At 38.3% G+C, this 15,319-nt stretch overlaps 1 protein-coding gene across 1 annotated transcript; it reads right to left on the bottom strand.

Annotated features, from left to right (window-relative positions):
- Positions 1 to 12,724: 12,724 nt before the first annotated feature.
- Positions 12,725 to 15,243, bottom strand: LOC143340562 (N-acetylglucosamine-6-sulfatase). The gene is made up of 9 exons (XM_076762692.1): positions 14,872 to 15,243; positions 14,736 to 14,795; positions 14,434 to 14,640; positions 14,189 to 14,350; positions 13,946 to 14,119; positions 13,667 to 13,868; positions 13,302 to 13,594; positions 13,105 to 13,221; positions 12,725 to 13,029 (listed from the first exon to the last, which is right to left on the bottom strand). Exons 1-9 carry the CDS (start codon positions 14,980 to 14,982, stop codon positions 12,862 to 12,864), a joined length of 1,494 nt encoding a protein of 497 aa, XP_076618807.1. The 5' UTR covers positions 14,983 to 15,243; the 3' UTR covers positions 12,725 to 12,861.
- Between the last annotated feature and the right edge of the window lie 76 nt (positions 15,244 to 15,319).

Here is a 15,319-nt window from a genome sequence, read left to right as displayed (position 1 = left end):
GGGAGTAAGTACCGTGGAGGAAGGGGCCCAGCCAGGCAGGTTTGGTCGCAGGCGTGACTGTGTGAGACCCTCGCTGAGATAATTGAGCCGTCAGCTGCATGAGCCTCGAGCGCCATGATAACGCCAGCACCGCCACCCTCGCCAATGTGTTTTCTGCTTGGAGCGCCAGCGGAACACTTAAAGCACGCGACGAGTCCTGGTTCGAATTACCCCGAAACGATCCCTCGACCACTGATTCCGGGACATCCGGCTCTCACGCGAATACGCTATGATAATTCAAACCGTCCGATCTCTCCGTGTCGGTCTAAGCTGACCGAGTTTCTGTTAAATTCGGCGCTAAAGACACTCGAAACCGCGATTTCAATCGAAACTTGGAGCAAACAAGCCCCCCGTTACCTCCACGCGATTATAGTACACCGATTTCACGGCGTTTGCTTCTTCGAGGAACCGCCATGATAATTTAAACGTGAACAAATTCGTCTGAAAAGAAATATCACATTCGATAAAATAGTTCGCCGTTTAATAACAGGCAATTGATAATTTGTTTGCTCTTAGTCTCGATTAAATATCTTAGACATACATTTTAATAGTCTTCTTGTCGTAATTTCGATTAATTTTTCAATACATTCCAGGTTCGTTCGTATAATAATTCTCCATTGTCCACGAATTCCCTGCGAGTTTCACGGCGGTACTGTTTCAGGTCATAGGAGTGCACTTACATCCGTTTCATTCGAAGACTTCGTTGCGCTATTAAAATACAATTTTTATTCTACGAAAATTAAGCTTGTACCGGTTTCGACGATCTTCGAATTACGTTTTATCGAGCGTTTCGAAGTTCAGTTAACTTGAACAATTTTCACATCATACTGATCACAATGCCACAATAAAATGAAGTTCGAACATTCGTAACATACGCACTTTTCTCTTTAATTGAAATTCTTATTTTCGAATGAATATTATATTCAAACCTCTGGTACAAATGGATACGTGCGCGATTTAGTACCGTTAGGTTGCGACGTTGCAATAAGTACTGTGAAAAGAGGATGAAAAAAAAAATAATCATGAAGACTACGGGGCGAAGCCTCTTTGAAAAAATAACTTAGGACCTATCTCAACTCGTTATAATCTCTCTAACTCGATGTAGGATTCAGTAATGCGACCCGACGCGTGAAATCCCGGCGGGTTTCCTCGCGATGAGAATTTAGCCAGGGAACCCTCGTAGGTATGCAACGAGAGTGAATACAGTCGTAGTGCCGTGAAGGTCGGGAAATCTGCATAGGTCCAGTTATTCTTTCAAAACGCCTTGCAAGAATCTACGTGAATCTCACATCCACTTGGTCCTACTTTGTTCTCGTCTTAGCCTCGACCTGATGCAAATGCTAATATCACGAAACAGTGATACGGTTACAAAAAATACGTTGACACCTTGGATACGAAGCTTATTTATACTATTGCGTCTATATAACCATATGTACTAACGGCTACTTTCAAACTTTAATACATTATTATCTAAAACTAATACTCGTTAACGACTACAATTTAACAAACTGTTCCCAACGGAATAGATAATCAATATTTAGCAACGCGGAAGCGTAAAACGTGCACCATCGACAATCGAGCCATTGTACAAAAACCACCGATTTCGGAACAAACACAGCCGCGGTCTTATCGAGCGGAGGCTGGCGTCAAACGAGCCCGGTTCCTTAAAAGAAAAGGCTCCGCCGTAGGAGTAAAACAATTTAACAACCCTTCCATAATCTGCCGCCCTTTATTGCGGTTCTGAAGCGCGCGCGTGCCGCGAGATAACAAAGGAAACGAAAATTGTCGGCCCTGCGAGAACCAGGGACACGCGTTTCGAACTCGCGTAAGAAAAAGAATTATCGTTAGGGCGTTTCACGAATTTCCCATCATATATTTCGTTCGGCTAAAAAGACGAACATCGTTCAAAGCGCACTGCTGCGCGTTATTGCAGACTTTACAAAGCATTCTGCGAACCGAGAGAGAGAGAGAGGGAGGGAGAGAGAGAAAGAGAGGCAGTAATGCGGACCGATTATCCGTCCCTAGACACGGATACCTCCCTCTCCTTTTGTCACCCCTCCCAGTATTTCCCCTGGAGGAACTTCCAACGATCCCCTCCAAAACGCGCGCAGTGGGAGGGGGGGAGGAGGGTAGAGTCGAGAGGACTCGTTTAGGTAAGCTGCACATTCCAGAGGGATGGAAAAGTAGAGGGGAGGCCGTGAAGTCCCGACGTCCGACGGGGATGATGGTTTCCGCGGGGCCACACCCACCACCCCTAGAGACAGCCAATCGCGTCCACGAACCGAAGGGTTGCCAGCGATCCGAAAGCTGTCATCGTGCCAGCTCTGGCTTTGCCGGCGTTGCACGATATAAATCTAGAATTTAAGGTCTTAAAACGTCGCTATTCCCTCCGACGCGGCTCCTCCTTTTCGACGTTCAAACGGCCCTTCCGGTCTCGCTGCCGAGCATTCCGCGAAAAGATCGAAACGAAAGGAGCCCCTCTTATTTCGTTGTCGCCCGCGTATTCGTTCCTGATATTTTTCGGGAATATTCAGGTCGTCTGCAAGGGAAACGGTCTTAGCCGCGAGCATTATTCGCTTCGATCTTTTAAGAATGTTTAACGATAATTCGCAGCACGCTCGTATCCGTACGTAAGTATAATATCTCATTGTTAGGTACGTTTACATTCTTCTTCACTACGGAACATTCGATGTTTCATCAAACTAGTATAGCATTGGGATTATAGCATCTAGATATCGACAACCAAAAGCGTAAGATACAGAAGTAGTAATCAGAAGCGACTTTTACCGCGTTTACAATATTATTAACGAAATTGAAAATAGCGGGATGTAAAGTATAATATCTCATTGTACGTATACATTCTTCTTCACTACGGGACATTCGATGTTTCATCAAACTAGTATAGCACTGGGATTATAGCAACTAGATATCGACAACTAAAAGTGCAAGATACAAAAGTGGTAATCAGAAGCGACTTTTACCGCGTTTACAATATTATTAACGAAATTGAAAATAGGGGGATGTAAAGATGAGGACGGAGATCAACGTCCGCTACGTAAAATAATTAACAGCGTAATCATGACGGTACCGACAAAATCACTGTTATTCGATTATCACGCGCGTAAGGATTCCCATTCGGCGGTACAGACAAGGATTCCCAATGTTGCTCTTCGCGAGGCACAGATGCACGCTCGTCGTTTCGCTCGACTGTTCGTTAATCAAGTCAGGAACCCAAAATGGCTTCCTGCCTAGTAACACCCTCGGATCGTCTCTTTTCGCTGTCACCTTGCAAATGCGGCTCTATCAATGCAGAATCTCGCGCGTCGTTGAGCACGGTCTCTTTGATTTTCGCGATTACATTCTGAGTTGACAGGTGCGCTACGCGACCGGGATGTTTTTGCGCTGACACGCGTGCACGTATGCGTGAACCTGCACGTTTCATCGTTTCATCTGTCTAGAGACACTTTATTTTATTATACGATTGCGCCTTCCGGGGTTCCGTTCGAGGTATCGATTCGTTTGCTGGTCGTCGAGAGGAGAGCCTCTTAACTTTCCTCGATACAACAACAAGTATCTATCCTTCGACTGAATAGCCGATTTTAGACCGTATCGTGATCCCAATCATGAAAACGAAAGTTATAATGAAACAGTGGTTCTAGTTTTCCAAGTGTAACCACTATAAGCATATTGACTATATTCTACTGTACAGGGTGTTCGACCACCTCTGAGAAAAATTGTAATGGGAGATTCTAGAGGCCAAAATAGGACGAAAATCAAGAATATCAATTTGTTGATTGAGGGTTCGTTAAAAAGTTATTAACAATTAAATTAAAAAATTTCAAATCGTTCTAAAAAAATTATTTTCGGTTGCAAGGGTCGATTACAATCATTTTTTGTCATTATACATACCCCCGAAATCCTACGCATTTTCGAGAAAAAAATTCGTTAGCAAAAATATAATCTGAGGCTAGAAATGCTTCCCTGAAATTTCATGCGAATCTTTAAAATGTCATAATTCCTGAACGGATTGGACGATTTTAATGTTCAAAAAAGCAAACAACGCGTATTTTAGTATAGAATATGTAGAAATTCTAAAAATATTGAAAAAGTTGTTCCTTGACATCGTAAAATGAGAAAAACCCCCTAAAACTGGTTCAATTTTCAAACGGCCATAACTCCTAGAATAGTGAATATATTTCAATGAAATTTTTTTCTAAAGTAGAGCTCATGGATACCTACAAAAAAGTATTAGACAACATTTCCGTACAGCGTCAAACAAATTTATTAATAATGAAAGACGAATTTTTAAGGAAAATCGACAAAGGGGGTAGGTGCCTAAATTTTTCGACAAGAAAAAAAAATTTGAAATCGTTCTAAAAAAATTATTTTTAGCTAAGGAGGTCAATTACCACCATTTTCGGTGAATAGACATACCCCAGAAATCCTACGCATTTTCGAGAAAAAAATTCATTAAGTATTCTTGATATTCGTGTTATTTTGGCGTGTAGAATCTGCCTTTAAAATTTTTCCCAGGGGTGGCCGAACACCCTGTATACTATAACTATATTGATTACTATAAGCATCGAGAAACAGAGTGAATAATCTCGAATTAGAGAATGATATTTCTCGATCGTTGAATTACAGTTAACTTAGATACTGCGTGTCGTCGGCCGTTACCTACAATTCATTGACTTTGAGTTATTTTCTATGCGTGATAAATTAACAAATCTATAGATAAAGTTGGTAGACAGTTGAAATCAAATACAGGAGAAAATGTAAAACCTTCGCTCTATTATTTGCAATTCATTTTTACGCGAATAATTACTTTGTTCCATGATTTGCGCTGCAATCAATGACAAAAACAAAATGGAACAATAATAACCGATACGTGGAAATACATTCGAAACATTTTCGTGTGTAATCTAATTCGTACGGCTGTTTCCGTTCGATGAGTATGGACGAGTTTTGATTACTACAAATTTTGATTATTATTCAATACCGGTACTTTTAACCGTGGCTGGCAATAAATAGAGACCCCGAAACCGCGAAACGCGCGGGCAAAACTGTAAATGGCCGAACGAAATTATCTTCTAATTGGTAGGAATGAACGAAACTAGACGCACGAATATTCTAAATCACCGTTATTACCAATGTATCTTCATTAGGATGCATGCGGTACATATTTTACCTAGAGTTTAATTTTGAAATTTGCAAAACGACGAAACCGCGGAGAATAAAACGTTCAACGTATCATCGCTGGAATTAATATATATGCAAAAATATTGAGGTGATTTATAACGAATAGATAGATATCATCGGACAATCCCCGACAATACGCGAGCATTAGGGCAGGACGTGTATGATAGGAGCAGTGATTCTGTGGATGGCGATAACAAAAGGGGTTGGCGTACAACCGCAAGCGAGACCAGATAATTGCGCTGTCAGAGACAGCGCCAGTCCGCTGCGCATTGATATCGCCTACAATGCTCCAAACTATTATTTTCGCCTGTTGCCACGATGGCTGATATATTATGCGAGGCCGCGTTACCGTCGCGATAAATCACATTTCATTTTGACCGTTCCGAACGCGCCACTCGATTCAAACCCCTGCAAACCATCCTCACATTTACCACCTACAACACACGTACACGTAAGCCCTGCAGAGAACTTCTCGGAGATCAGGAGGCACTTGGGTCGTTTACTGCTTCCATGTCCCTAGTCTACATGAACATAGAACTTTGTAATTATAAAATTTTTCAACCAAGAAATTCGAACAATTTTGAAACTTTGGAGACACATGAAGCATGTGCAAATATGTATTATACAATTCTGTTTGTTATTATATAATGTCTGCCTTAGACAAGACATTAATTGTTTGAACAGCCTTCCATTACTTAATAGATTATTGGTGTATGATTGGTTTACATAGATTACCAAACGATAGATAGTATCACAATTGTAATACAGGGTCTGTTGGATAAGCCTTACTAATTAACCTAACGAAGAGATCCTGGACAAGACATAGTAATTTTGCTCTTTGATATCTATTGGTATTACTAACCTATGACCTGTGTAGTATGCGGTGTAATCACAATCGTACATCTTGAAAACTAATTAATTAATGTTCCACTCTGGCTTAAAATAGCTTACTAACTTTATTACCCTAACAAACAGATGCAGCTCTAATACGTTCGAGCGTCGAGTGAAATGTGACACGGTATCGGTTAGGCGAGGCTTAAACTGTCCACGCGGCTATAACAGGATTTGAAAACTACAGCTCGGGAGGCGCACGATAAAGCTTCAAAAGATAAAATATCGTGCAATCCAGATACAATAACAAAATCTAATTCATTTTCTACGGACGTGCGTAACAAACGTCGTCAATTAAAATGCACATTGGCGCGGCGCGGACGCGTAAGGCAAACGTGATTAAGTTCATTCCACAAAAAGGATCCACGTAGTTCTCGTAGATAAGTTTCGAGGGCTTTAATAGACGTTCGTATCATGAGAGCACCATTAACTTTAGATTACAGCGCTGTGGTATTTACACAGCCCAGGGGCGTAACGTAATACGCACAGAGCACCTTCCCCCTTTCCCCCTTCCCTCTCTACCCGACCCTTGTGCTTTTGACCAGGTTCTTTTTGCTCTGCGTCTCTGTCGCCCCACGGCGCGCCTCTCCGTTTATCCCTCTGTCCCTTGTGCCATCGCCGCATCATCCCTATTTGCTCGTCTATCCCCTCGAAATGTATCACTTCGCCTCATTTAATATCGTGGGACGTATCCCGCGCTGACGCCATTGTTCTCGCTAACGGTGGATCACGGCTAAAATAATACCTGCTAATAGCTTCTGGTTTTAAACTGACAAACACGGCCACGGGTGTAATAATATAATGCGAGATAACTCAACAACGGCACGGTTGTTCGCGCGTGTGCGCCTTTGTGCCGCCGCCGTGTATGTATTCATCGCGACGGGATGAATCGCGCGGTACTCGCTTTAAGCAGAAAATGCGCGGAAAAAGATCGAATAGTTGTTACGTGATACAATCGTAACATTCGTAACAAACTCGTGAACATTCAATGATCGAAGACAATAAAAATTGTAAATCAGGATTTTCTTCTATTGTTATTAGGTTGGTCATGAATACGTACTAGAAGACAGCATGTGCGTGTTCTTCACATTTGGCAAGCAACAAAGCTTCCATTTCATCAATGAAAAATTCTCATAACAATTTGCTGAAGTATATAGAGTAGGTATAATTGATTATTTTCTTTTACCTACTGGGTAAAACTAAACCTAAAATAATGGTAGATGGGCACTGCTAATATATTAAGTATAATATATTAACAATATTATGTAAAACTACATATCTTTTACTTACCACCTCATGTGTAGAGTCTCTAATCTTACTTGTGTATGAGACCATCCTTCCACTTGTCGACACCATGCAATAATCGAGATTCTGCTGTAAATGGTATACGATTCATATTGTAGTTTATTTATCTGACGGTGTATTTACAAAAGAAATGTTATCTATTTAGTAACAATCTGGAATAAAAAACTTCAGATTACCTGTTTTTGTACCCAGGAATCGCCTGACTGATGCGAATACGCGTTTCTAGCTCCGCCAGCCTGAAGAAAGAATCACGAGAAAAATATTAAAAAGGTTTCCAAGTAATAAGAAACGAAAAGAGGCATATTTATAATATGTGTCTTTAATATTGTAATCGTTTCCTCGAGAATCTTTTTTACGGAACATTTATGACGCCAGGCACGATCCTTGCGAAATTAAAAACTTTATTACCTTTCATTTCAACCTTTTAAGCAATGTAGGATAAAAAAAAAAAGAAAAAAAAACGGAAAAAGAACGTAAAACACAGACATGTTCGAATGCGTTTTCATCTCACCCGCGCGATTCCACGTTACTCCCCTTTTATGAAATCCCAACGCGATCTTCGAAATACGTCGGGGGAACGTTTTATTATTTCCCGTTCTCGCGTATTATACGTTGTATAATTTCACGGGTAAAAAAAAAAAAAGAAAGAGGGTGGGAGGGGGAGGGGGAGGGGGGCGACGAAGAAGTGCGTTGCACGCGGCTGTGCACTCGGCGCAGCAGTAATTTGTAGTTTTTACGAGAAATTCTATATTTGCTCGAGCTTTTCATTAACCCGCTCGCGCTAACCGAGCTGCGACACGGTAATAAGTGTTGCATGAGCAAAAGGGGTTCAGCAGCCGACTGAACGCAGTTATGAGCGAGTCTACAGTCGAAGAGGGCCGCAACGGTTAGAAAAAGCCAGGTAAAGAGCGAAAGAGTGAGAGAACTTTCTGCTGTTAATTAATTATTTCCGTGACAAATACCAGCAGAAGCAAACCTTACACTGGCCGGAACGAGAAACGACAGGAGACATGGCGAATTGATACACACCTTGCATTTATTAAAATACGCCCTGTTTTTATAAACGGAACTTAAGATGGCAGCCTTGCCTCGAACGCTATTGAGAGAGACGTCGCATCAATCTTTTTCTCCAATATTATACACATACTCGAAGCATACGCAGATATGTGCACAAAATTTTAATTAAAAAGCGAACAATGTGGTTATAGACACGCGGTGAAGGAGCTCATAAGAAAAGTACATATTCAATTTAGAACGGAGAATAAGGAGATCTCAAGATTAACCCCAATTCTTTAATACTGTTCTTCGCGAGTCCATATGCGTATGTACAATGGCCGAAGTGAAGTTTGAACTACGGCAGATATCGTCTTCCTTAACGTAAGCTTTTCATTGTTCGTGGTTACACAAAAAGATTTATTACACAGGGATTCCTTGGATCACGACTGCCCGAAGTACGGGATAGTGTCTAAAGTTTTAAGATTTCATTTTCAGTTGCTTCATTTGTTATATTAAATGAAAATGTGACTCAATATTGTAACACAAAGCACTTACGTTTAACGCCCCTATAAAACAAAAGATTGCACTGCGCGACATCTACCTCTACTATGAATCAAACATTTTTCGTACGAATAATTTTCCACTTATTCTCACCGAAAGTAATCGTGATTCTCTTTGAAAGTAATTATACCGATTATTTTTACCGGAGCACCCATTGTATTTGCATAAAAATATATTATTGGACAACGACATGTTCATCGATAGAAAATAACTTCGATGCAAATTATCGACTACTTACACTCGATGCAAATCAGGACCGTTGAGGATGCAGACCTGTTCGTAAGGATAGAGGAATTGGCAGCTGCGTAGTTCACAGGATGATGGATGTTGTATCGAAGGATACAGGAGCGAAAGTGTAGACAGGATATCTCGAAAACTTAAGTACTCCGCCAGATCTCCCGACACCTATTGGTATCTTGTCCGTTGCACACGAGTGGCGCTCGTTTCTCAAGTTACAAATCTTCGCTAGCCAAGGGCCGTGCCTAAAACAATATTGGCGGGGGCAATAGGGGCCCGCGCGACCCCTACACATTAGATATTTATTTAAGACCGTCCGACACGGCTGCTTTGCTCTTATTCACCGTGAAACTCCGTGGTTCGTGGTACGCGAAAATACATATACACGAAGCGTACATGGGCAGCCGTGTAGCTCACCGACGAAGGTACCAAGTAGTCGAGTATAAGTACCCCAAACCCAAAATGTTGACCTAGTTAATAGCCTCGTGTTTGATTTGACTACTGTTGTCCGGGTAAGCGGTCCCGTAATGCGAGCTTCGTGCTTTTATTATTATCGGCTAGGGAAACTCAATACGATTGAAATTATCTTCAATTAGGGATATCGACACGCCTTGCTTCCTGTTTCTTTTTTTTTTTTCTTTCTATTGGTACGACTAGCGATGATACGTGTAAAAACACAACGACTTTCCTTTCTTTGAATAAACAGAGTAATCTTTAACTACTTCGTTGAAACGTGCGTCTCAAAAATAGAAAATGAATGCAGTATTTCTTCGAGCGTTCAGAATTTAATTTGCGCATCTTAATAAGGATTCCTACCAAAGTTATGATAAAGTTTATCGAACGAAGTTGTTTTCAAACCTCGTTGTTTTCTGGTTCGATGAAGTATTTGATGCAAATTAGCATTTTTCGCATTAGGGCTTGCCGCATGAAAGAATAGAAATGAAACGATTGAATAGTAAGCACCGAGACAGAAAGTAAACTTTGTTACAGATTTTATAAGTAACAAGAATATATATAATAAAGATTTTATTTGAATCATCGCTATTCTGTTTCATATATATCAAGTACTAACCTTAACCATTACAAATAAAATTTAGATATCACTTTGATTGCTACTGCGTCACTAGAAAATGGTTGCGACAATTGCGATGAAATGTAAGACATATCCTTAATGAAAGTAACAGACTTTGATCGCATAAAATAGATCTATTATGCACAGAAACAATAATTTTTTGTCATTAGACATACTCTCAAAATCCTACCCAGTTTCGAGAAAAAAATTCGAGGTGTGAAATTTTTCGACAAAATTAAAAAATTTCAAATCGTTATAGAAAAATAATTTTCAGTTGCGGGGGTCAATTACAAGCATTTTTGGTGAATAGACATACTCTCGAAATCCTACCCAGTTTCGAGAAAAAAATTCGAGAAGGTGTGAAATTTTTCAACAAAATTAAAAAATTTCAAATCGTTATGGAAAAATTATTTTCAGTTACGGGGGTCAATTGCAATAATTTTTGGTCATTAGACATACCCTCGAAATCCTACCCACTTTCGAGAAAAAAATTCATTAAGTATTCATAAGTACTAACCTTAACTATTGCAAATAAAATTTAGATATGTCACTTTGATTGCTACTGCGTCACTAGAAAATGGTTGCGATAATTGCGATGAAATGTAGAACATATCCTTGATAAAAGTAACAGATTTCGATCGTATGAAATAGATTTATTATGCACAGAAAAAGACGAGACAAAGGCAAGGCTAAAACAAAAAGAGCGGGAAAACAACAAAGACCATAGATAGGAAAACCTATTTCATGATCAATGACCACATCTGCTGTCGTCATCTGGTGTCGTTAAATGTTAATAATCCCAAAAGTAGACCAACTTAAAATTCCTGCAAGAAGATAGGGTTACCAACATCATCTACAAAACGTAGAATTTCTTGCTCATACTCGTTTTCACAGTGAAAGTGCTTACGACATAATTCGTTGAAAATTAAATTTATAAAATTGTTAACACGGGGGAAGTTACGAGTAATAGTGAATTTCCAATATAAGTGATGTATATGAAACTTGTGTTCGTTATTCGTGGATAAAATTTGCCCAACTCTGGTTACGACTTACCGCGAAACACGAGTCGGTAAAAATTGAACTGAACCAAGATCCCCGGGGGGCAGGAAAGCTAGAATTCAAAACTCGGAAGCCACCAAAAGCCATTGATCCTAATGCAGAAGGAAGCGATCACTCGCTCCGGCGATCAATGAAGAGAGAAAAAAAAAGGACTTTTCGCAAGCCGACTTATACGTCTCAGTGACGATGTAACGACTTCACAATTCGAACCAAGGTCTGTTAATCCTCCACCCGATCGATCGAGCTGGGATTCATGCTGTTTACCGAAACGCCCGCAGAATTCTTTTTGAATGCTGCGTTCTCAGCTGTGCCTCTTTTCGAAAGAAACGCACTGTACCATAACTCGACTTATAAATTTCCCTGCTCACGAATTCGAAAATATTAATAGGAATTTTGGTACGAGAACATTCTTGAAATTGCCGTGTAGAATAATCGTTTACTCTTTCTTTCTTAAACGCGTCGCGTTCTCAAAACCTTCGTTCTCTCTGTGATTAATTCCGCGAAGAGAATACATTAATTGCAAAATCGATAACATCTTGCATGTTTACTGTATAATTTTTTATACTATTTTGTGCAAGCTATGTTATCCCCAAATACCATCTGTGCAAACGATTAAGCAGTCTATGGAGCGGGTAACGTGAAGTGTACAAACATTTCGACGTCCTTTCATACAACATGAAAGGATGTCTCTTACGGTCCTTGGAACTGAAAGGAACGAATCGGGGCACTTTGTAGTTGCCCCTAACGTTTCAACGTTTTAGTTCGAAAAAATTCAGCGTATTCGCGCGTAGACGCAAACTTTTAAATTAGCATTTATACATTTTGTTGCGAAAAGATGTTTTACAGTAAGGATTATAGAGAAACGAATACGTATGTTTTTCAAAATACAGTTTTCAAGTCCAATTCTCGTATTGGACTTCAACAGTATTGTATCGCAAATCCTTTAATTATTCAAAACGTTTTAATAGATTAAATTTATGAACATGCTAAAAGCATATTCCTCTGTATTCTGTCTTCTTTCGGTTTTCTTTTTCTCTAACCCCCCCCTACAATGGCGCGATTGCTATTCAGATATTCGAACCGCGGGGCTTTAATAAAAATATTTGCTAAGAAAACAGTTCGCCTGAGGTACCCGGAAAGCAAGACGAGTTATTCTTATATCCAGATTCGCGGCGTATTCTTCGCCCACGATTTCCATAAATGCAGTAATTCGAAGTAAGACGGCCGCTGGCGTTTCGAACTTTTAATGGTTCACATCCATGTACCTCCATAAATGCAACGAAAAATAAATTTGTCAATAAATGAATATTTTCTTGAGAGGGCATACTTTATAAATTAAATACAGCATTTAGAAATTTTATCACAACACGCTTTATTATATAAAAAACTTACATACAGATTATATAATCGATCAAACAATAAAAAAAGGAATTATCAGTTTAAGATATTACAATGTATTTGAGAATATTACTTTCTACTTAAATATTATTAGAAATGGAATTCTAAATATAAACGTTTTTCATGTTTGTAAGAACACATTCTTCTTCTTTACAAACGGACATTCTTTTCAGGTACTTTCTAAATCGGTACCGGTGGTGATGTTTCATACTGTATCCAATATTATTCATTTGATAATTGTCAGTAGTTATATTATATGCTTCAATATAGCGCTAGTAAAACAATAACAAATATCAATGATCTATTGCAATAATACATAATAAATTCTGATTTATTATTAGTAGTACCTTGTCATCCTCGAAAATACAAAAAATATTATTGTATTTCGGGGACACGCGACGAATACAACTAAAGGTATTGTTTGCAGCATCTTGACACTTGCATGCCATGTCTTTCATACATATCTATGAACATTATAAATCTTTGTATATACAATTTATATATAATTTCTTCATAAGGTTTCTTCCATGTGTGAAGAACTTACTGCGAGATTTGGATCACTGTCATTTGGACAATCCAATGATGGAATACTTTTAGATTTCTCCCCCCTATACTCTATTAAAAGCGTTCTATCTTCTGGCAATGTCTTTTTTAAGAAAGAGGTTCCATCCGATGGGCGTTGTATACCGGCTATTTCTAAAATTGTGGCAAATAGATCAACACTGCTAACAGGAGCAGAAATTTTCGATGGCGCGATTCCGGGCCCTCTTATTAATAATGGAACTCTAATATCAGATTCATATGGTTGACGTTTATCCATTGGCATACTAAATTGGCCTACAGGATATATATAAAATCTATATGAATATATATTTTATATTTGTATGTCGCGAATGCTAAATATATTACCAATATGATATCCATTGTCAGATGTAAATATGATATAAGTACTGTTTAAAAGATTTTGTTTCTTCAGATTCTGGTATACGTTTGTCACAAGCTCGTCAACAGCCAACAGTGTTTCCCACCTTCTTCTGTATATGTCATCTAACTCGGGTAATAAATTATCAGGAAGCGGAGATGGTCCTCTTCTCACTAACCAATGCTTATCCTATTTTTTAATATAGTTTAGCAACATAATATAATCTCACAATAAGGTGAAAGACTAAGAAATAAAGTATAGTCTACCATTTGTGGCAATGTATTAAAATTAGGTGTTCTTTTAGCCTTTGTGCCTTTATATATGTCATTATGCCGTGCTGCAGGCGTAAAAGGTGCATGAGGTGCAGGTGGTGCTAAAACCATGAGAAATGGTTGACTGTTCGGATTGCGAGTTTTAATGAAATCTGTTGCCAAATCACTCTGAAAAAATATAATTTTGGAGGTAGAACAACAGAAAAACCTTAAAAGTAATTACAATTTTTCACTTACAATTACATCTGTAAGGTATTCATTTGGTTTACTACCAAATTTTCTTTCAGTTCCATTTAGAGACAAAGAATAATTATAATATTTTGAATTTCCAATAAGACCAGCCCACCAATCCCATCCTATTGGTATGTGATTTGGTCCACCAACACTTTTGCCTCCATACTTTATGAATTATTCCAGGAAATTTTAACATTTTACTTTATGAGAAATAGACACCTTTAATTTATTGCTATATACATGTATACCTGGTTTAAATATTTTCCAGCATAAAATGTTGTATATGACATTTCTTGTTTTAAATGTGCTGCAAATGTATTTGGTTCTTGTAAATTTTGCCATGAAATGCTGTTGCAACCACCAGCAACAGAATTATTTACTACTAAATGATTATGTTGATATTTCCCGGTTAAAATCGAGGCTCGATTCGGGCAACAAATCGGTGAAGCAACAAACTAGTTAGAAAAAATATTCTTAATAATACTTAATCATAATCAATGACCCGTTTATCACAAAATCAGATTACAATTTTATATTTTGAAAGACTTACACAATTCGAAAATATTGCACCTTTGTTTCCGATTAAATTCAATGTATTTGTCATTGGAGTCTAAAAATGAATATAATTATTTTTAATATTTTTTTTTTATACAATTTAGTTAATATTTTCTTGCTTTAACATTTACCATTCCATCAAGAAATATATCCAAATCATCTGCGAAGATTAATACGATATTTTCTGCACTATGCGATAGTGATAAATAACTTAAAAAAATACAAAATAATGGAATAATCATGTTTCTTCAGATTAGCTACTGTCGACGATACAAAAATAATCTCACTGTCGAAATTGTCGGGGAAAAAAAATTTAAAAGAAAGGGTATTCACCCAAACCGGAACTTATGCTTTTTTATGAATTGTTAGAATATACTTTTCGTAATAAATGTAAAGAATGTATATATATTTTCTCAATTACATGACATTTATATAAATAATAATATTAATCGCAAATTAAAATTGTATATAACACAATTTACATCCAACAATTAAGTATACAAAATGGGTATGTATACTGGAGGAGCTCAGGAGCATTGAATTTGGCATGAGGTCATAGTGTATATATTATTAGGGCTT

The sequence above is a fragment of the Colletes latitarsis genome, chromosome 1 (genome assembly GCF_051014445.1).
Source record: "Colletes latitarsis isolate SP2378_abdomen chromosome 1, iyColLati1, whole genome shotgun sequence".
NCBI classification, from domain to species: domain Eukaryota; kingdom Metazoa; phylum Arthropoda; class Insecta; order Hymenoptera; family Colletidae; genus Colletes; species Colletes latitarsis.
Note: the sequence above shows the minus strand (reverse complement) of the source record. Positions and strands in the feature narration are given on the sequence as shown.

What these genes read in the sequence shown, in the direction of transcription:
- LOC143340562 (XM_076762692.1), bottom strand. Translation starts at nt 14,982, where the DNA reads ATGATTATTCCATTATTTTGTATTTTTTTAAGTTATTTATCACTATCG. An exon ending in TGACAATGGATATCATATTG is followed by an intron (nt 13,595 to 13,666) that starts GTAATATATTTA and finishes TATATCCTGTAG; the next exon opens with GCCAATTTAGTATGCCAATG. An exon ending in GTATTTTCGAGGATGACAAG is followed by an intron (nt 13,030 to 13,104) that starts GTACTACTAATA and finishes TTGTTTTACTAG; the next exon opens with CGCTATATTGAAGCATATAA.